Raw genomic sequence first — 23,475 nt, forward strand, 5'->3', positions numbered from 1 at the left:
AGAATGAACAGAGATTAAATTGTACTTGAAATAGGGTATAAATAACACTTTTTCCAGGATGATATCAGGTATAAGTGTCACATTACTAATTTGTGTTACCCTTACTTTATATCCATTTGGAAGAATGACAAGGAGAGGATATGACAAGGTTATAATTTTGGTCAATAAGGATTTGTTGAAGGTCATGTGATTTGAGGCTCCAGAATCCAATATCCATGAGTCAGCTCTATTTTTAAAATAATTACATGATAGTTTACTAAAATCAATTGAGGATGTACATGCAACAATAACTGCAAAGTTGGCAGTTGCACAGGCTGAATTCACATTGCTGGTACTTTCTCCTACATTTCCTATCTGAAAATGTTGTAGTAGGCTCATGATATGCCCATACTGTTCTTGAGTCAAGTTGACATTTTGATTGTCTTTTTGTGCATCAAACTCATCATGTGATGGCATATCTACTTGAGGTCCATGTACATTAGCAATTGTTTTGTTTGTTTTGTTGAAACCATCACTGGGTCTGAAATTCTGATTTGAAGTGTGCTGACTATAGCTATTGTTACTCTTGAAGTTTTGTCCATAACTCTGAGGGTATCCATGTAGTTTGTAGCACTAATCCTTAGTGTGTCCCGGCCTCTTACAATACTCACACATTGGTCTTGACTTGTTTGTACCATTGTAATTATTGCTAGGAGAGTAATTTGTTCTATAACTGTTCTGCTTGAAAGTGTTCACATTCAGAGAAGTTGATTCTAAGGCAAACTGATTATTAGGTTTAACTTCCCTCTGTTTTTCTTCTTGAACCAGTAGTGAAAAAGCTTATGCCATTGAAGGCAATGGATTCATCATCAAGATGCTGCCTCGCACCACAGTGTAGACCTCATTAAGTCCCATGAGAAAGTGTATTAATTGCCTATCTTGTTTTTCCTTGTGCATACTCTCTTTTGCTCCACATGTGCAATGACAAGTGCATTGATTCTTAGCGCTTAGGTTACTTAGTTCTTCCCACAATTTCTTCATCTTAGTATAGTACCCTGTGATGTCAAGAGATCCTTGGGAAAGATCATTAATCTCCTTCTGAATTTGATACAGCTTTGTACCATTGGTCTGATCATATCGATCTTCCAATTCTTTTCACAATATTGCATCATTTACATATTCCACGCTATCTGCAATTTCCTTAGATAATGAATTCAGAATCCATGATGTTACCATATCATCACATCTCTCCCACAATCGAAGTTTTTGAGAATCTGGATCTGGCTTCTTACATTCTCCATTGATAAAACCTACCTTGTTCTTCATAGAAAGTGCACGCAACACACTTCTCCTCCATGATCTATATCCAACACCATTAAAAGGAACTGATACTAACATTGCACCGGGATTGTCTGAGGGGTGCATATACAAAGGACTACTCAGATCCACACTGGATTGACCATTCCCAGTCGGTAAATCAGCTTCTAAATCATTAGATCGTTCGTTTTCATCTAAAATCGCCATAACTGACTCGGTTGAGCTAAGTATTGAAAAACAAAACTATTAATTCTGCAATTGAGATTTGTCGTCGAATAAAAATAGTGAATCGTTTGAATGAATTCCAAAATGACTCGAATTTAGGTTTGCATGTGACAAAAAAACAAAAAGGATTAGTGAATTGATCGATCAAATACACAATTACAGTTACCGGAGAAGAGATTCCCACCGGCTCTGATACCATAACAATTTCGAGTGTTCTGCTGTGAATGAGCTTGAACCAACCTTCAATGGAGATTACATAGAATGTTCTCGAAACTCAGAAGTAATGATATTGAGAGGAAGAAGAGAAATGTTGAAGCAAGAATCTCAAATTTCATTCTGTAAAATGAGGACTTATATACAAGAAGTTTTAACAAGAAAATAACAACCATTAACTAACCTCCAGCTGGTATAACTAAATGCCAGCTGGCAACTAACTGACTTAACACACTAACATCTAATAATTAATAATTTTTGCATCTTAACATATATGCAGGGGCGGCCCAACCCCAAAGCAAGTGAAACACTTGATTTAGGCCCCAAATATTTAAGGGCCCCAAAATTACTAGTATTTTTCTATATATAGTAGTATATTATTTATATAATTATATTTTATTATTGATAAATTTATTTCTTTATTGTCATATTAATTTTTAATAACTCGATTTCTTCCTCTAATTAATATAACTAAAATAGTTTTCTGTCAATTTTATTTTACTTTTTTTACTTAATTATATTTCTCTATTCGTTAGTTAGTCACGTAACTATATCTAATAATCTAACTTATTATTTATTTTCCTTACATAAATTATACTCTCTCCGTCCCAATTTATATGAAAGTGTTTGACTGGACATGGATTTTATGAAATAAAGGAAGGCTTTTGAAACTTGTAATCTTAAATAAATCATAGAAGTTTTTGGGCTAGAAATCATCTCATTAATGGTAAAAAGAAAAATCTAAAATTGAATTGTTACCAAATATAGAAAGAGACTTACTAAAAAAAAGGAGTCACTTATGTTTTCTAGGTTCTCCCATTTCAGTTGTGATGCAATAAACGTTAAATTCATTTAAATTTCTGTATTTTATAAAACTAAGTTCTTTTTTTTTTTAATTTCACATCCTCACGTGTATAATTTTTTTAAAAATGATGTTCATTAAATTTTATATATATATATATATATATATATATATATATATATATATATATATATATATATTAAGATCTCTTATTAAGATTTTGCTTTAAGCCTCCGATGAAGTTGAGCCGCCCCTGCATATATGTCGAACAAATAGTGCCCATCCATGATCGAAGAAGCATATTGATTTTTACGCGCTAATGTAATGTGCTTAGATTATCGTGTTCCTTCGGTTTTCAAGTACATTTATGTAAGATCTTATAATAAAAGTTTTAAGTTTAAGTATTTTTATGTAGTTTCTAAACTTTTAAACATGGTGGATTAACCTACACATGCTGCACTTAAACTAAATTAAATAGCCCCTCAAGTCAAATAATTATGGTATAAATAAAATTACACCCAGTTGTCATTAAATCAACAATAAGTAACTAAAGTGGAAATTAATATGTATGATGAGAATTTTAATGGACCCATGTTATTAAATGTTGTGCCTAATACATTTTCAAATTTTGAGATCTGTCTAATACTGAACAATACATTTCTGCTGGAAATGAACATTTCTTCAGCTTCGATTCAACCTGAAAATCTCAATTCTCGCTCTATTTTAACTGGTCAACCATTGTAACTTAAAAATGCTTTCATGATCATTATAGCATGAACAATTATGCTCAGATTTATACAAGTTTTGGACACTAAAAATCTAGATCAAGTTCTAATCTGGCAAATAGACATAGAAGAGAGCATTTATCAAACCCACAAATGACTAAATACTCCAAGGAACATTTACAGAACACTTGAGTAGCCTATAATTGCAAGCTTGATGGTATTATAGCATTCAAACAACTGTCAGCTACTAATTGACGAAGAACAACAACAACAACAACCAAGTATAATCCCACTAGTGGGGTGTGGAGAGGGTAGTGTGTACGCAGACCTTACCTCTACCTGGGGTAGAGAGGCTGTTTCCGATAGACCCTCGGCTCCCCTTCCTCCAAGAACTCCCCACCTTGCTCTTAGGGTGATTCGAACTCACAACCTTTTGGTTGGAAGCGGAGGATATTTACCGCTAGAACAACCCGCTCTTGTCACCGAGAACAACAACAAACAACAAAAATTCCAAGTTGAAGTGTTTTCGAAACCTAGAAATGCAGAGGAAACTGTTTTCGAAACCACAGAACCAACTACAGCCTTTTTTAAAAATTGTTTTTGTTTGTTGTTTTTTTTGGAGTATTTTTTTTGTTTTCAAATATGGAATTCAAATTTGAATGCAGAAAAATTGTGTTTCAGCTTTTGCAAATTGAGAAGGTGCGTGTGAAGGAAGAAGGAGTGAGTATGTATTGAAAGTGAATTGGCAGTGAATGTCTAGAGGAGTGAAATATCAGTGAGAATTCGTGAGAAATGCATGAGGGAATGTACCAGAATGCCAAGTGCATTTCAGTTGTTTCTTTTTCTTTTCTGTCCTTTTTCTATTTCTGTATTACCCTCCCCCAGTCCCTCACACCAGACCTGTTTTACTGTTTTATTGCCCAATTAGTCCTTGCTACTCTCATCTAGAAGCATCTCAGCAGTTACAGAGAATATATTCCCTAAAACTAATTCTTTAGATACCCTTTATTACCCTCAGTATTTGCCCATGATGTCCTTCAACTTTTTTTCCATTTTAACTTATCTTCATCAATCAACAAAGAAATGGACTCGAATTCGGCCACACGTTATTGGAATGTTGAAGGTTAAAAGTAATTAAAGGCACCAATTTAGCTATCAACTATCAGAGATATGCTAATAAGTGACCCTAATATTGTTCCGATTCCTTGACAGCAAGTTAGTCAGGACTCTGTTGGGTCTTTGTGGTGTGAATGAGAAATGAAAAGGATTTTGTATCATATGAATTAAAGAGAAGAAAGTTGTCTGGCTTATATTAAAAACTACTTCCACACTAACTTGAAAGGTCGAGAAGAAGGCAAGCCCTTGCGTTATTGTTGCTCGGCTTCGGCGAATTTAGATTTGATCTGCTTGATTAATTTTTTGCACAATATGTGTCATGGGCTGCTTTCCATCATCGACCCATGACCCCTTAGACGCGCCCCGTGGCGTCCCGGCAAGCCTCCCAACGCCTAGCGCCACGGTCGGTCCCGTGGTCTCGGCAGCGCCAAGTGACAAGCGAGCATGTGCCTCTGTCGCCCCACCGATAATCAATGCCAGCGCCCAGCGGCTGGCCAATGCCATCAGTGCCGCGCGCACTGACAATGCCGCGCGCACAAATCATCCTGTTGCCATCAGCGCCGCACAAATCATCCTGTTGCCATCAGCGTCGCACACCCAGACAGTACCCCGCGCGCAGACCCAATGCCAAGCACCAGCGCCCAGCCGCTGGCAGATCCAAATAGTGCCGCGCGCGCCCACAGCAATGCGCGCGCAGGCCCTGCTGCTTAAGACAAAGTTGCTGCCATCGGACTTGCTTCCATAGAAGACTAAATCCCTTTCATTATAATTATAGAGTAGTTTTACTTCATTCATTTTCAGTGTGTTTCTACAGCTTTCTTAGGTCAACTCATGTATCTTTGGTTTATTTTTTTTAAGCATTATTAAGGGGGACCAAAGCATTCAAACATTCAAGCATTCAAACAATTCTCTGTACTGGTGTTCCCTCCTCCCCCCCCTCCCCCGACACCGCATTTCATCTTGTAATAGCTTTCATCATCATCAATACAATCATTAGCTTTCATCATCAGTTGCTCATTTTCCGCTGCTCAATTGCTCACGACATTGGCTTTTCCGTACGGCACTGACAATCTAGTCTAGCGTACGGCGAGGGCCTCAGTTGGCGCATAGCAACCGCACTGACATCGGTTGCTTAGCCTTACGTCGCCCTTCCAAGGAACTTCAGGAAGGCGCCGCGTAACAGTTGGTATCAGAGCCTAGGCTCGACATCGGACGAGGGAAATCATTGGCATCATCATCACCATTTCTGACCATGGTGAATCACGGGGATCGCGTCACGACCCTAGAAGAGACGGTTGACGCATTACGGCCCATCGTGGATACGTTGCCTGATCTAAAAACCAGCCTAGTGCAAAGGTTGGACGACCTGGACCGCAGAATGCGGCAGGCCAAAAATGACATAGCAAACATCAGTCAAGACTCTGAGGAAGACCGGCAAACGGCTGCCGTCGAGGCAACCAAAATTCATGGCCAATTCGAGGACCTCCAACAGGAGCGTGCCGAGGATTTAGCCCATCGGGAACTAGAGGCAGACAGACTGACAGTCATGCAGCAAACCATAGACAACTTGACAGGCCAGCTCAATGTTGTCAATGCTGCCCTTCAAAGCCTGCTCAAAGGAGGCGAAAACCACATCAGGGGTGCCATGAACATTGCCCCCATGCCACAAAAGCTGAAAATTCCGGAGCCCAAGCCATACAACGGAGCCCGGGATGCTAAAGAAGTGGAAAACTTCATCTTCGACATCGAACAATACTTCGATGCCATTGGACATTTGGAAGAATCCAAAAAGGTAGCAACTGCTGCCATGTATCTTCAAGGCGATGCAAAACTCTGGTGGCGAGTCAAATACGAAGCCATCAGGGTCGGTGAAGATACTCTCCAGACATGGGCAGAACTGAAGGCCGCTATACGCCTGCAGTTCTTCCCTGAAAATGTGGAATACAATGCACGAAGAAAGTTGCGTGAACTCCGCCACACCAGGTCGGTGCGGGACTACGTGCGTGAATTCTCCGCACTCATGCTAAACATACGGGATATGGGAGACAAAGACAAACTGTTTGCATTCATAGAAAGTTTAAAACCTCATGCTCGTATGGAACTGCAAAGACAACGGGTAGATACCCTGCCCAAGGCCATTCAAGCTGCAGAGTGCCTTGGGAATTATTAGTTGGAAACTCAGAAGGATAGGCCCCAGCCGCCTGTCCGAGGGGGATACAACGGGAGCCAACCTAGCAACGGTGGCCCCAACAGAAATGGAGGAGATCGAGGTGCATCCAAATCCAAGACTCCTTCCTCAAGCAGTAACACTACTGCATCAGTCAACAACCATCAGGGGAGAAAGCCCCCATCAGAATGCCGTCATTGTGGCGGGGAACATTGGAACAATCAATGCCCCAATACACAAGTCAATGCTCAACAAACTGTTGACGATGACGAGACAGATACCGACGAATCAGACGGCGCCGATCAAGTAGGTGCCTTCAACGCATTTGTCGGCTCCATTCATGATACCTTGGCGGGAACCAGTACTGGCAACCCCAAGAAGAAAGCATTCCCAATCGACAAGAAAGGGAAAGGAAAGGCGGACGAGAGGCCTCCCACATCACAAAAGAGGACCTTAATGTTCGTTGACATGAAAGTAAACGGCAGACCTATTCGGGCATTGATAGACACGGGTGCTAGCCACAACTACCTGGCCTCAACTCAGGTGCAACGCCTCGGTCTAGCATTGCAAAAATGCAAGGGTCGTGTCAAGGCTATCAACTCTCCATCTCAGCAAGTGAGTGGAATAGCCAAAGAAGCGCCAATCCAGCTTGGCCCATACAAGGGAATATTCGACCTACGCATAGCTATCATCGATGACTTCGAACTGATAGTGGGATTGGAATTCCTCAGGCAGACCAACACCATCCCGGTACCATATGCCAACATGCTCCTAATGATGGGAGACAACGGGGCCAAACCCCACACCATACCGTGCATATCCAAGAAGATGGCCGCTGGAAACATTACGGCCATGCAGTTTAAGGAGGGAATTAACAGACCTGAACCCACAGTTCCGGCTGCCCTCAATATCATCAAACAGGCGTCACATCATCGGGGTCCAACAGCTCATGGCGCCCCTCAATGTGTGAAGACTTGTCAAGCATTCCCAAAGGACAAGTCGGATCACCCAGCACAAGCGGGACTCTTGGAGCCGCTACCTGTCCCACAGAGACCTTGGGAAAGCATTTCCCTGAATTTCATCACAGGATTACCCAAGGTCGGGAATCATGCAACCATCATGGTGGTAGTAGACCTGTTTTCCAAGTATGCTACCTTCATCGCAGCCCTACAGAACATGTCAGCAGAAGAAACAGCTCGACTCTTCTTCTCCCATGTTGTCAAACATTGGGGTATGCCCAGCAACATCATCAGTGACTGCGACCCACGCTTCACTAGCAAGTTTTGGACCCAACTCTTCAGTTGCCTCGGATCCAAATTGAGTTACAACTCAAACCATCATCATCAGCAAACATATGATCAAACAGACCGGTTCAATGACATGCTGGAGGAATATCTCCGCCAATTTGCTACCGGGTCACAAACACATTGGGTGAAGCTTCTGGATGCTGCTCAGCTGTGTTTCAATTCACAAAAGTGCGCCCATACAAACAAAAGTGCTTTTGAAATTGTTACCGGACAGCAACCGCTACTCCCACATAATGTGAATGCACCAACCATACCATCATCTCATCGAGCTGCCAGTTTCTCTACAGAATGGGAACAAACTTTGAAGATAGTACGGAGCTATCTTGTCAGGGCCCAAGACAGGGCAACGAGGCATGTCGAACAAAATCGTCACTTTGCCCAACATCAAGCAGGGGACAAAGTGATGGTAAAAACCCCGAGACGGAACTTGTTTGCAAAGAGGACCCAAGATCCTCGCCTATTGCCAAGCTACATCGGGCCTTTTTCCATTGAAAGGCGCATCGGGAAATCCACATACCAGCTGAACACACCAGCCTGGTGGAAAATCCATCAAGTCTTCCATGTCAGCCGCCTCAGGCCACTTCAGAAATGCATGGAAGATCATTCAGAAAGACATCTCACAGCACCGAGGGGAACAGACCTCCCAGCCATCAAGAGCCTGACCAACCATCATCATCCTGCAGGTAAGGCTCCGAGGGCGTCGCCAACTCAGGTGGGGGAGAATGTCATGGGCTGCTTTCCATCATCGACCCATGACCCCTTGGACGTGCCCCGTGGCATCCCGGCAAGCCTCCCAACGCCTAGCGCCACGGTCGGCCCCGTGGTCTCGGCAGCGCCAAGTGACAAGCGAGCATGCGCCTCTGTCGCCCCACCGATAATCAATGCCAGCGCCCAGCGGCTGGCCAATGCCATCAGTGCCGCGCGCACCGACAATGCCGCGCGCACAAATCATCCTGTTGCCATCAGCGCCGCACACCCAGACAGTGCCCCGCGCGCAGACCCAATGCCGCCCAGCCGCTGGCAGATCCAAATAGTGCCGCGCGCGCCTACAGCAATGCGCGCGCAGACCCTGCTGCTCAAGACAAAGTTGCTGCCATCGGACTTGCTTCAATAGAAGACTAAGTCCCTTTCATTGTAATTATAGAGTAGTTTTACTTCATTCATTTTCAGTGTGTTTCTACAGCTTTCTTAGGTCAACTCATGTAACTTTGGTTTATTTTTTTTAAGCATTATTAAGGGGGACCAAAGCATTCAAACATTCAAGCATTCAAACAATTCTCTGTACTGGTGTCTCCTCCCCCCCTCGACACCGGATTTCATCTTGTAATAGCTTTTGTCATCATCAATACAATCATCAGCTTTCATCATCAGTTGTTCATTTTCCGCTGCTCAATTGCTCACGACATTGGCTTTCCCGTACGGCACTGACAATCTAGTCTAGCGTACGGCGAGGGCCTCAGTTGGCGCATAGCAACCGCACTGACATCGGTTGCTTAGCCTTACGTCGCCCTTCCAAGGAACTTCAGGAAGGCGCCGCGTAACATATGTTGTGTTTAATTTTTATTGTGACTTTAACAGGCACTATGCTGTAATGCGAACAACCACAGCCTTGTTTCCGAATAGGCATATTCCCACCTTTTGAATCTATTTCCGAATAGGCATATTCGCACCCTTTTTTTTTTTTCGGTAATCAATTACAGAACCATATCTTCACACCTTTTTAATCTCCAACTCGTTGACTATAAAGTCAAAGTACTCCGTAATTCTTAAATATATACTACTATTGATTATTAGGTCAAATCAGGCATAGGCTTGATTCACGTAGTAGAATAAAGTCTTCTTGAGTCGTACGAAGTTCTGTAGGAACAGGAACTACCAAAGCAATAGAGAGGCAATTTTGAAGGATTGTGTCTAAGGACTTGATCCAACGCGGTTCATTTTTCTCCACATCGTGACTCCTTGTTTGCTCAAACAATAGTAATTCACCTTGTAGAGTAACGAACTCGATTCTTTTAAATTTCGATCCCTCTCAAAATTGTAATATGGTCTATACACTTTATCCTTGTTTAAGAATGCAAAAAACTATCTTGCGATGGATGGCTGTGATAACGCAAAAAAGTGTACAATCTGGGGAAGTAGGGGGAGCCGAGAAAGAGAAACAACTGGGTTGAATGGCTAAATAAATAGGTGGTAACTCAAGTTTGACATTAGAAAAGGGGTTGAAGAAAAATATGTCGTTAGAATCAGTCACTAGCAACCTAGTGATATGGATATCATTAGCTATTAATCTGTAGAAAGGCCTGGACTAATACAGTCATAAGAGCATTGTATGTGTCATTTGTGCTGAGAAGAAAACATGGATGAGCATAAATTAATTTCAGATTTTGCCATAGGATTATGGAAAGGTGACACGGAGTAGATTTTTCCCTTAGATTCATTACCCCAATAATACTGATTGATATTGGAACATCAAAGGGTGCGGCCTAAGTGAATGAAAATACTTAATTAGAAAACTTCACTTAATTTCTTTCTATCTATTTAAATCTTGATAGATAAAATTATACAAGTTGTCAATTTCTCACGGACAACACGCATAGTTGGGAGTTTGTAGTGCTTCTTGAGCTTGTACAAGCAACAACGGCTAACAATTAGTCTCGACTAGTGTCACGATCCAAAATCCCGCTACAGACGTCGTGATGACACCTAACCTCTAAGACTAGGTAAGCCGATTTCAATTACATTTTTGAAGCCATTTTCTTTTAAAATAAAAACTAACAGCGGAAATAATTATAATACACAACCTTCCAAGACTGGTAGTACTGAGTCACGAACTCTAACTGAATACATAGAATGATCATGAGCACCGAATATATAATACTGTTTGATTACAAGTTAACAGTACAATGGAATGAAAAGACTCCAAGGGACTGCGACGACCAAGCAGCTCTACCTTGAATCCTTACGATCCCGCTTTAACTCCGCTCAAGTCCATTATCTACAATACCTGGCTCTGCACAAAACTGTGCAGAAGTGAGTACGCTACAGTCAGTACCCAATAAGTATCAAGACTAACCTCAATGGAGTAGATACGAGGTACAATCAAGACACTCACAAGTCTAATAACCTGTGCAATTTAATATACAAAAATAATAGAAAATAAATAATAATAATAAATGCAAGATAAAATAACCAGTGATATGCACAACGGACAACAAGAATACCATTAATATCACTCGATAATTAATAAACACAATTACAACCAATTAAATCAAGTTTTTCAAATAAATATCCTTCACATTTAATTCTTCCAAATAACTCTCTTTCAAATGTAGTTTTCTCAAATAATTATTTTTCAAATATAATGCTTTCAATAAATCTTTTCAAATATAATTTCCTCAAATAAATATCTTTCAAATACAATTCTTTCATATAATTCTTTTTGAATAGAAATTATTTCAAATAAATATTTTGAATATAATTCTTTCAATTAAAAAGTCACCATGTGACACCTCATTTCATACTAAAAAAAATATGGTCTCAGCCCATTTTCATATTTTTCGTAAACACGGGTCTCGGCCCATTTTCATATTTTCACGGCACCTCGTGCCCATAATTAAATCATCATATTTTTCCGGCACCTCGTGCCCTCATTTCATCTCACAATTGCACGGACAATTCACGTGCCAAATATCCTCGTGCCCACATTTTATTTTATAAACCGCCTGGCAATAGTCACAGGATTTCAATTTCAATATAAATCAGATTGTTATCAGTTTACCAACAACAAGACAAATTGCACAAGGTGTAAAAGTAAACACAAGAAAATCACAACATCACATAAAAATTATCAACATCACAACCCCATATCATCACATATCGTCCCTGACAATAGCCACCCTTATCGTTCTTATTGTCACCCTTATCACTCATATAGCCACCCTTATCGCTCCGCCCAGACACTACCAATAGCCACCCTTATCGCTCCTATTGCCACCCTTATCACTCATATAACCACCCTTATCGCTCCGCCTAGACGATACCAATAGCCACCCTTATAGATCCTATTGTCACCCTTATCGCTCCTATAGCCACCCTTATCGCTTCGCCCAGACAATATTCTAACAAACACAACAATAGTGAAATGCCACCCTTATAACCACATAATATCAACGGTGAAATGTCACCCTTATCTCCCCAAACTAACAACTCACACAACACAACAATTTACATGAAAAATTATCACAACAACATAACAAAAATCAATTCATATCATAATTTGCCCAATTGCCACAATTAAATTCCAAAGTTACAACCAAGTCAATTAATTTCACAACAAATAGCCAAAAGCTCCACACAATGTGTACAACACCCAAAAATAATCAATAGAGATAGAAATTACTCAATATAAAGCAAAGTATTCATTAAAATCAAATTTTCAATAATTATATAAACACCTCTTCTTAAGCTCATTTAATTAATTATTTGCAGAGGGAAATCCATAATGAAATTAAACTCCAATAATTATCAAACCAACAAACTCAAGGAATTACATAAATAATCAGGTAACAATCACATCAAATTGTCATATAACAACAGATTCAACAACAACAAGGATTTAGGCACGACAATTAGATAATTAAATATATACCAATAATTATCCAATTTACCACACAATATGCTCAGAAGTTTAACTCAATAAAATTTATACATATAAGCCGAGTACGTACTCATCACCTTGCGTACACGGCTTTTTACATTTCACAAATGGCACATAAGACTCGATGCCTAAGGGATAATTCCCCCACTCGAGGTTAAGCAAGACACTTACCTTTTTGAAGTTATGTCGATATTCTAAAATAGCCTTCTTGCTTGAATTGACCTCCAGACAGCTCGAATCTATCCAAATTAATTGTATAACTTTATTAAAATTTATCGGAAATAATTCCGGATAATAATACGTCTACTTAAAATATTATTCCAAAACATCAACAAAAGTCAACGCTGGGCCCACCCCTCGGAACCCGGCATAATTTTTATAAAATCCGAATACCCATTCCGATATGAGTTCCACCATACCAATTTTATCGAATTCCAATAACAACTCGATTTCCATATCTAATTTTTTCGTTTTTGGAATATTTTACAAAAATATTGGTTTTCCTCCATTAAATCCGAATTAAATGATGGATTCAAAGACATAATCATGAAAATTAATCAAAACTGGATAAGAATCACTTACCCAAACACCCACGCAAGAATCTCTCCCAAAATCGCCATCTACCGAGCTCCCAATTAAATTTTGAGTTATGAACTCAAACCCCCGTTTTGGGACTTTTAATTCTGCTCAGAAGTGCCTTCATCGCGTTCGCGACCATAGCTTCGCGTTCACGATATCCTCATCGTGTTCGCGATGCCTTCCGACCTCTGCCCTTCGCGTTCGCGAGACACGAGTCGCGTTCGCGAAGGCTTAACGCCAGGCAGGCCCCCAACTCCCCTTCCTTTTTGTGTTCGCGTCTGCCCACTCGCGTTCGCGTAGTCTTTCCTCAGCTCCCTTCTTCGCGTTCACGTCTTCTTCATCATGTTCGTGATGGAAAAATCCCAGCCGTCCAAAATCCTTCTTCGCGAACGCATGAGACCCTTCGCGTTCGCGAAGAACAATACCATATATCAGTTCGAGCAGTTGCAAAACAAGGAAAAATGATCTGAAACCATCCCGGAACTCACCCGAGCCCCCCAGTACCTCAACCAAACATACCATCAAGTTCCAAAATATCATACGAACTTAGTCGAACCTTCAAATCACCTCAAACAACTCGAAAATCATGAGTCATACCCCAATTCAAGCCTAATAAACTTTGAAATTTCAAATTCTATATTTTGTGCTGAAACACATCAAATCAATTCGGAATGACTTCAAATTTCGCATACAAGTCATAATTGATATAACGAAGCTATTCCAATTTTCAGAATCAGATTCCGGCCCCGATATAAAAAAGTCAACCCCCCCGATCAAACTTTTCAAAAATTTATCTTTCGCCATTTCAAGCCAAATTCCTCTACATACCTCCAAATAATTTTTCGGACACGCTCCTAAATCCATAATCACCATACAGAGCTATTGACATCATCAAAGTTCCATTCCAGAGTCGTCTTCATACAGTTCCGACTACGGTAAAAATTCTTAGACTTAAGCTTCCGTCTTGGAGACCAAGTATCCCAAATCCTCTCAGAATCATCCAGTAACTGAATTCAGCCGCGCACGCAAAATCAATACACATAATAAGAAGCTGCTCAGGGCCTTATGCCACCAAACGAGGCTTAAATTCTTAAAATGACAAGTCGGGTCGTTACATTTTCCACCTCTTAAACAAACGTTCGTCTTCGAACGTGCTAATAATTATTCTAAGGTTACCGAATTGATGATTTTTACTTTTACACATATACTCACGGTTGGTCCCATGCTAATGCATTGGAGGTAAGTCCGACAACACCATCTCATTTGAGATTATTTCTTTTATCCATATTCGTGAACCTTAAGACCAATTTCTTACACTCCAAACATTTTTAGAAATTCCGATTTTTCATCAACGCACGGTATTAGTCTCAACTAGCTGTAGCAAATCGTGCCTACGCACACATCAACTTTCTTGATAGTGTTGAAGTACTTCAAAATTTTCTCTAGGTTGCTACATTTTTCCCCCGCTTAGGATCATTCGCCCTCAAGCACATAACATATTTATCTCTTCCTTTGCAATTCTCAATCCTTCAAATTTTACTAACTCCCAAATTTTTTAGAAATTTCGGCAGAGTCTCCCCTGTAATTAGGCCTATCCACCTGCCAGAGTAACACCAAAACAACTCCTAATAACACATCCACAACCCAATAAAATAACTCAAGGTATATATGAATAACACCAATCTCAGCATTACAAGCACTGCATTATCATTATGATATCAGGACATGAAGGACATCATATGCATGTTCATCACCACATCTTAGGTCTTAAAAGTTATTCTTAATTAATTCCAGTGTCATCAATTAATCTCATATTAAGCACCACCTCATTTCCAATTTTCACAATACTGACAACAGAATGTGAGACACGAAGACCTCATGATTACTTACTCGGATTAATGAGTCACATTTAACGCCACCTGGGCACTCACCTCGTAGGCTAAAACTCAATATTTACAGCAGAAAATGGTTGAATATGAACATAAAATATACAAGCATTATCAAATAAACCTAACAGGCATGACTCCCTATTAATATTATTGCACAAATTAAATCTCACAAGGGAGAATTTTAAACTTATAAATATTTCACCACAAGGACCCCGTCCTTATATAACTTCCATCGCGGCTTGCAGCCCGATTTAAATATTTCACACCATATAAAAATATGAGGATCTCGTCCTCAACTCCGAATCACAAGTATTTTACACATTGTGCCAACTGAAATTTCAATTTCCCTTCTTTATTCTTTTTAATAAATTTCATAAACAGTTTTCACAACACATAATGAACCCTCATACCGGTAGGGCATATAATTCATAAAACAATTGGAATCAATTATTACGAAATACATTAAACCCACAGTAATGAATAATAAAAATTACTTTTAGACTTATATCCCTCACTAGTGTACAAATAAAATGACAGACACGGGTTCACATCCTTAAATTTCCCAACAGGGATAAACATATAAGTGGGTCACAAATTTACGAAGCTCACCCATAAGTGGAGCGCTCACCTAAAGATTCAGAACCGAATCAAATTAAGGGAAATATCCTTTTATAATAAAAATCAGGATCGTACCTGTAACGACACCATCTGGTGTATTGGCCTCAGCTTAATCATAGTGATTAAATCAATGGGTTGGGCCTCCACCTCTTAGGCGCCCACTACCCGTCTGTCCTCCACCTCTAGCTGACTGTGCACGTGGAGTATCAACTGGAATAAAGCTTTTAGCTGGAGTGCTCTGATGAAATCCACCCCTCCCAAGTCTGGGACAATCTCTCATGATATGCCTAGTATCACCATACTCATAACAACCCCTCTGAGGTTGCGACTGCTCGTACTGAGTCTGTGCTGGATAACTGGAATAACCACTGTAAGAATCTTGTGTCGATGGTGCACAGTAAATTGGAGCACTCCAAGTAATCTGATGTGCGGACAGAGTAGACTGACTGCTCGAGCCTCCGCTGTAATTGGTTCTAGCTGAAGAGTAAAATCCATTGAACCCTCCAGATCTTCGAGACCTTTTGGCCTCATTAGACTCCCTTTACTCGCCTAGAACACCCTCAATCTTCCTTTTAATCTCTACTACTTGTTGAAATGGAGTATCTGTTTGCAATTCTCGAGCCATGCATATTTTATTATCATAATCGAGCCCCTCAATGAATCTGCGAACCTATTCTCTGATTATAGGAACTAAGATAGGTGCATGACGGGCTAACTCACTGAACCTGATAGCATATTCTGACACTGTCATAGTGACCTGACGCAGCCGTTCAAACTCTGTGCGCCATACATCTCTGACAGTCTGGAGAAAAAAACTATTTCAAGAATATTTCCGAAAATTGAGTCCAAGTTAGTGGTGTGGCATCGGCTAGTCAACCTTCTTCATAGATTTTCCACCACAGATAGGCTGCGCTTGACAGTTGAAATGTAGTAAAGGCAACTCCGCTCACCTCCACAATACCCAGAGTGCGAAGAATACGATGATAATTTTCTAGAAATGTTTGGGCATCCTCTGTAGCTGTGCCACTGAAAGTAGGGTAGGTGGACTATACCTCTTAAACCTTTCAAGTCTCTTTTGTTCTTCTTATGATGCCTCGGGCCTGACCTCAGGTCGAACAGGAATAACAGGTTGTACTGGTACTACACCCGGAACCTGATCAATGTGAACCTGCTGCTCTGGAGTTGTGATAGGAGTCTGAGCTACTTCCCCAATCTGCGGAATGTTTGGTGTAACAGAGATCAATCCCGCCTGAGTTAATGTACCGAACATACTTAGGAACTGTGCTAAAGTCTCCTGAAGTCTGGGGGTAACAACAGGTGCTTCTGGTACCTGTCCCCCAACTGGAGCTACTGGTGGCTCCTCAACTGTTGTTCTGACTGGTGCTCTAGTCGTAGCACGTGCCCTTCCTCGGCCCCGGCTTCTTGCAGCCCTAACAGTATGTGCGGATGCCTGCTCAGCTAACCCGGTAGCACGTGTCCTCACCATCTGTGAGAGAATAGAGATACAAAGGCTCAAATTCTACAATCAACAAATCTGCACGACAGGAATGAAAGAAGTGGAAATTTCCTAACAATTATGTAGCCTCTCGAAGATAAGTACAGACGTCTCTGTACCGATTTGCAAGAATCTACTAGACTCGTAGAACCTATGAACCTAGAGCTCTAATACCAACTTATCACGACCCAAAATTTTGCCACATGCGTCGTGATGGCACCTAGCCTCTAAGACTAGGTAAGCCGATTTCAATTACATTTTTGAAACCATTTTCTTTTAAAATAAAAACTAACAGCGGAAATAATTACAATACACAACCTCCCAAGACTGGTAGTACTGAGTCACGAACTCTAACTAAATACATAGAATGATCATGAGCACTGAATATACAATACTGTTTGATTACAAGTTAACAGTACAATGGAATGAACAGACTCCAAGGGACTGCGATGACCAAGCAGCTCTACCTTGAATCCTTACGAACCCGCTTTAACTCCGCTCAAGTCCGTTATCTACAATACCTGGCTCTGCACAAAACTGTGCAGAAGTGTAGTATGAGTACGCCATGGTCAGTACCCAGTAAGTATCAAAACTAACCTCAATGGAGTAGATACGAGGTACAATTAAGACACTCACTAGTCTAATAACCTGTGCAATTTAATATACAAAAATAATAGGAAATAAATAATAATAATAAAGACAGGATTAAACAACCAGTGATATGCACAACGGACAACAAGAATACTATTAATATCACTCGACAATTAATAAACACAATTACAACCAATTAAATCAAGTTTTTCAAATAAATATCCTTCACATTTAATTCTTCCAAATAACTCTCTTTCAAATGTAGTTTTCTCAAATAATTATTTTTCAAATATAATGCTTTCAATAAATCTTTTCAAATATAATTTCCTCAAATAAATATCTTTCAAATACAATTCTTTCATATAATTCTTTTAGAATAGAAATTCTTCCAAATAAATATTTTGAATATAATTCTTTCAATTAAAAAGTCACCATGTGATACCTCATTTCATAATAAAAAAATATGGGTCTCAGCCCATTTTCATATTTTTCGTAAACACGGGTCTCGGCCCATTTTCATATTTTCACGGCACCTCCTGCCCATAATTAAATCATCATATTTCCCCGGCACCTCGTGCCCTCATTTCATCTTACAACTGTACGGACAATTCACGTGCCAAATATTCTCGTGCCCACATTTTATTTTATAAACTGCCTTGCAATAGTCACAGGATCTCAATTTAAACATAAATCAGATTGTTATCAGTTTGCCAACAACAAGACAAATTGCACAAGGTGTAAAAGTAAACACAAGAAAATCACAACATCACATAAAAATTATCAATACCACAACCCATATCATCACATATCGTCCCTGACAATAGCCACCCTTATCGTTCTTATTGTCACCCTTATCACTCATATAACCACCCTTATCGCTCTGCCCAGACAATACCAATAGCCACCCTTATCGCTCTTATTGCCACCTTTATCACTCATATAACCACCCTTATCGCTCCGCCCAGACGATACCAATAGCCACCCTTATAGATCCTATTGTCACCCTTATCGCTCCTATAGCCATCCTTATCGCTTCGCCCAGACAATATTCCAACAAACACAATAACAGTGAAATGCCACCCTTATAACCACATAATATCAATGGTGAAATGCCACCCTTATCTCCCCAAACTAACAACTCACACAATACAATAATTTACATGAAAAATTATCACAACAATATAACAAAAATCAATTCATATCACAATTTGCCCAATGGCCACAATCAAATTCCAAAGCTACAACCAAGTCAATTAATTTCACAACAAATAGCCAAAAGCTCCACACAATGTGTACAACACGCAAAAATAATCAATAGAGATAGAAATTACTCAATATAAAGCAAAGTATTCATTAAAATCAAATTTTCAATAATTATATAAACACCTCTTCTTAAGCTCATTTAATTAATTATTTGCAGAGAAAAATTCATAATGAAATTAAACTCCAATAATTATCAAACCAACAAACTCAAGGAATTACATAAATAATCAGGTAAGAATCACATTAAATTGTCATATAACAACAGATTCAACAACAACAAGGATTTAGGCACGACGGTTAGATAATTAAATATATACCAACAATTACCCAATTTACCACACAATATGCTCAGGACTTTAACTCAATAAAATTTACACATATAAAGTCGAGTACGTACTCATCACCCTGCGTACACGGCTTTTCACATTTCACAAATGGCACATAAGACTCGATGCCTAAGGGATAATTCCCCCACTCGAGGTTAAGAAAGACACTTACCTTTTTGAAGTTATGTCGATATTCTAAAATAGCCTTCTTGCTTGAATTGACCTCCAGATAGCTCGAATCTATCCAAATTAATTGTATAACTTTATTAAAATTTATCGAAAATAATTCCGGATAATAATACGTCGACTTAAAATTTTATTCCAAAACATCAACAAAAGTCAACGCGGGGCCCACCCCTCGGAACCCGATATAATTTTCATGAAATCCGAACATCCATTCTGATACGAGTTCCACCATACCAATTTTATTGAATTCCAATAACAACTCGATTTCCATATCTAAATTTTTTGTTTTTGGAAGATTTTACAAAAATCTTGATTTTCCTCCATTAAATCCGAATTAAATGATGGATTCAAAGACATAATCATGGAAATTAATCAAAACTGGATAAGAATCACTTACCCCAAACACCCACGCAAGAATTTCTCCAAAAATTACCTTCTACCGAGCTCCCAATTAAATTTTGAGTTATGAACTCAAATCCTCGTTTTGGAATTTTTAATTCTGCCCAGAAGTGCATTCATCGCGTTCACGACCATAGATTCGCGTTCGCGAAGCACAAAAATTGTGTAACCCAGATTCCTTCTGCGCGTTCGCGATATCCTCATTGCGTTTGCGATGCCTTCCGACTTCTGCCCTTCGCGTTCGCGATGCCTTCCGACTTCTGCCCTTCGCATTCGCGAGACACGAGTCGCTTTCGCGAAGGCTTAACGCCAGGCAGGCCCCCAACTCCTCTTCCTCTTCGCGTTCGTGTCTGCCCACTCACGTTCGCGTAGGCTTTCCTCAGCTCCCTTCTCCGCGTTCGCTTCTTGTTCACTGAAGAACAATACCAGATATCAGTTCCACCAGTTATAAAAACAAGAAAAAATGATCTGAAACCATCCCGAAACTCACCCGAGTCCCCCAGGATCTCAACCAAACATACCATCAAGTCCCAAAACATCATACGAACTTAGTCAAACCTTCAAATCACCTCAAAACAACTCTAAAATCACAAATTATACCCCAATTCAAGCCTAATGAACTTTGAAATTTCAAATTCTATATCTTTTGCCGAAACACATCAAATCAATCCGGAATGACTTCAACCCCCGGTCAAACTTCCCAAAAATTCATCTTTCGCCATTTCAAGCCAAATTCCTCTACATACCTCCAAATAATTTTTCGGACACGCTTCTAAGTCCATAATCACCATACAGAGCTATTGACATCATCAAAATTCCATTCCAGAGTCGTCTTCACACAGTTCCGTCTACGGTAAAAATCCTAAGACTTAAGCTTCCGTCTTGGGGACTAAGTGTCCCAAATCCTCTCAGAATCATTCGGTAAATGAATTCAACCACGCACGCAAGTCAATACACATAATAAGAAACTGCTCAGGGCCTTATGCCTCTATACGGGGCTTAAATTCTTAAAACGACAAATCGGGTCGTTACAACTAGTGTTGGAATTCAGACTCATTTTACCAATGGCAAAGGTCCAAATATACCCATGTACTTTCAAAAATGGTTTAAGAATACCCCTCGCTAGGAGATATTTAGAATTGGCCAACAGGACGATGACACGTGCCCCTCCGTTTAAATAAGGGGTATATTTGAACCTAAAGTATGACTGCAGAGGTACAGATAACCTAATAGTATAACAATGAATATTCTTAGACCATTTTCAAAAGTACAAGAGTATATTTGTACCTTTGCCGTTTTACCAATCCATCTTTAATCCACTTAAACTCGACTCGGATGCTAATCTGCCGGCACTAATTTCGACAAATCACACTAAGAATTCGTACAAATTGGCTTGACATCCAATTACAGAAATATAAAAAGAGAATGGATCAAAGTTATACGATACTGATCTAAATTTATTTTTACATTATTAACTTATAATGGTTGGCGGATTCGGGATTTAAATTATATGGGTTCAATCTTTAAGGTTTTTAGTATTGAACGCATTATATTTTTAAATTTATGGGTGCATATCTACTATCTTTACTGTAATTTTAATAAATTTTACGCATAAATTTATACTCCACAACGAAAGTATCGGGTTCAATTGAACCCGGTACTAAAGGGCTGGACCCGCCCTACTTACTAATTTCATGAGGATACTATTAATCATACTATATTATAAGTTTGGAGTCCAAAGTTGAGAATTGAATTACTATAATACCCATAAAAAAACTAAACGGCCATTTTACCTTTTAAACTCAATCTAATTCCTACAAGAGTTCCTATACAAGTGAATAATTTCAATTAAAACATAATACAAAATAGTAAATTATCCCTTTGAAAATAAAATAAAGTAGATACATCATATTAGGACCAACTCAAATTTGGAGATACTTAAAGTCCATTAAAACTTTAATATACGTTGCACGAGTCGAAATATTTCACCAACTTCAAGATTTGTATTAACCATTTTGACATGTCTCTTCTCACATTCTTTCATTGTCTATCCCACACTTGCATTAGTTTTTATATTTTAGTCACTATTCTATCCGGTTCATAATAAGTGATGTTTTTTAGTTTTTTTGTGATCCAAAATAAGTAATTTTTTTAGATTTCAAGAATGAATTAATTATTTTTCCCTACATTGCCCTTGGAGTAAATAGTGTTGGAGTATGTTTTAGGAGTGTTTATGTGAAGAGATAGTAAAGATTAATATGGTCGATTTCACTGCTAATTAATGTTAAAAGATAAATTTCTTAATATATATGAAAACAACCAAAAAAAGCACTTATCGTGGACCAAGAAGAGTACCAATTGAATTAATTGTCAAGCTCGGAAGAAATAGAATATAACAAGTTTTATTTTCTTTTGTTAGCCAGCTTTTGCCATGACATAGGCTAAAGGAACAACTAGCTATCTTTTTATACAAAAATCACTTGTCTTGGCAACAAGCAATCATTATGATCATTAAGATTTTAGACTTATTTTCACTTAATAAGGAGGTATGCAGATCTACTACTAAAATTATTGCTAACATGATAGCTATTGGATTGACATGTATTCGCTTTGATCGAGAATGTGATTTTTTTTATATATATATATATATATATATATATATATATATATATTCGTGCAACAATTTTTTTCTTTTAGGTGTTCTACATACAATTTGTTTTAGCTGCTTTGGAGCAGTCATCTTGAGATAACTCTATTTTTTGATCTCATAGTACATTTGTTTCCTTTTTAAATGATAAAATTATTTTCTTATCTTAAGATGAATATGTCCAACTTATACAAGAGATTATGATTCTACCTATAATTTCAAGAGATTTACATATTGATTTTGAGACCTAAGTTCTAACATCATTTGAAAGTAAAATCTTGCACCTAAAGATTAGCTAACTCAATTATTGATAGATTTTTCTTCTGATATATATGAAATAACTTTACTTTGCACATGATCAAGCTACCAAGTAGCTATAGTTTATTTTTAGCCATTTTGCCATGACTATAGGAAATTTGTATCATTATTGTTTCTTTATGTTTTTACTAATTGCACAATCCAAATAGCAGTTTCACCTCATATATAACAAATGAAAGTCTACTTTGATTTATCTGGTATGCAAAATCGAGACAGATTAGATCTGTCTAAAATAGCTAAATGGAACGTCAGCAGAATAATCTAAGTTTATCATTAATAAAATTTCAAGCAATAAAACATCTAAGCACTTTTGTGGAGCAAGGTTTCTTTCTTTATACTTTTTAAAATTTTATTTTATAACTCAAATATTTATTTTAATATTTGTGTGATATTTTAAATTATTTATTAATCGATATAGGATATACGCAATGCGTGTCCATATACTAGTGCTTGTAATAAAGACTAATCTATATTTACCTTATAAGAAACTTTATTGTGCAAATATATTTGATACCACACTTAAACTCAGACAAAGATAAAAGAAAATTGGTAAATTATGTACTCCAGCTGTACATAAATAATAAGAAAGAAAATAAAAATATTGAAAATGAGACTGACTTAATTTACTATCCCTTTCGAATATGAAACACTGTAAT

At 38.7% G+C, this 23,475-nt stretch overlaps 1 protein-coding gene across 1 annotated transcript; it reads right to left on the reverse strand.

Moving 5' to 3' along the window:
• Positions 1–612: 612 nt before the first annotated feature.
• Positions 613–1,503, reverse strand: LOC138904856 (uncharacterized). Its single transcript, XM_070193357.1, has 3 exons — positions 1,156–1,503; positions 939–1,077; positions 613–818 (listed from the first exon to the last, which is right to left on the reverse strand). Exons 1-3 carry the CDS (start codon positions 1,501–1,503, stop codon positions 613–615), a joined length of 693 nt encoding a protein of 230 aa, XP_070049458.1.
• Between the last annotated feature and the right edge of the window lie 21,972 nt (positions 1,504–23,475).

Source organism: Nicotiana tomentosiformis, chromosome 2 (genome assembly GCF_000390325.3).
Source record: "Nicotiana tomentosiformis chromosome 2, ASM39032v3, whole genome shotgun sequence".
Classification (NCBI taxonomy): Eukaryota; Viridiplantae; Streptophyta; class Magnoliopsida; order Solanales; family Solanaceae; genus Nicotiana; species Nicotiana tomentosiformis.

What these genes read in the sequence shown, in the direction of transcription:
- LOC138904856 (XM_070193357.1), bottom strand. Translation starts at nt 1,503, where the DNA reads ATGGCGATTTTAGATGAAAACGAACGATCTAATGATTTAGAAGCTGAT. An exon ending in TTGCAGATAGCGTGGAATAT is followed by an intron (nt 1,078 to 1,155) that starts GTAAATGATGCA and finishes TATCAAATTCAG; the next exon opens with AAGGAGATTAATGATCTTTC. An exon ending in CACATGTGGAGCAAAAGAGA is followed by an intron (nt 819 to 938) that starts GTATGCACAAGG and finishes CAATGGCATAAG; the next exon opens with CTTTTTCACTACTGGTTCAA.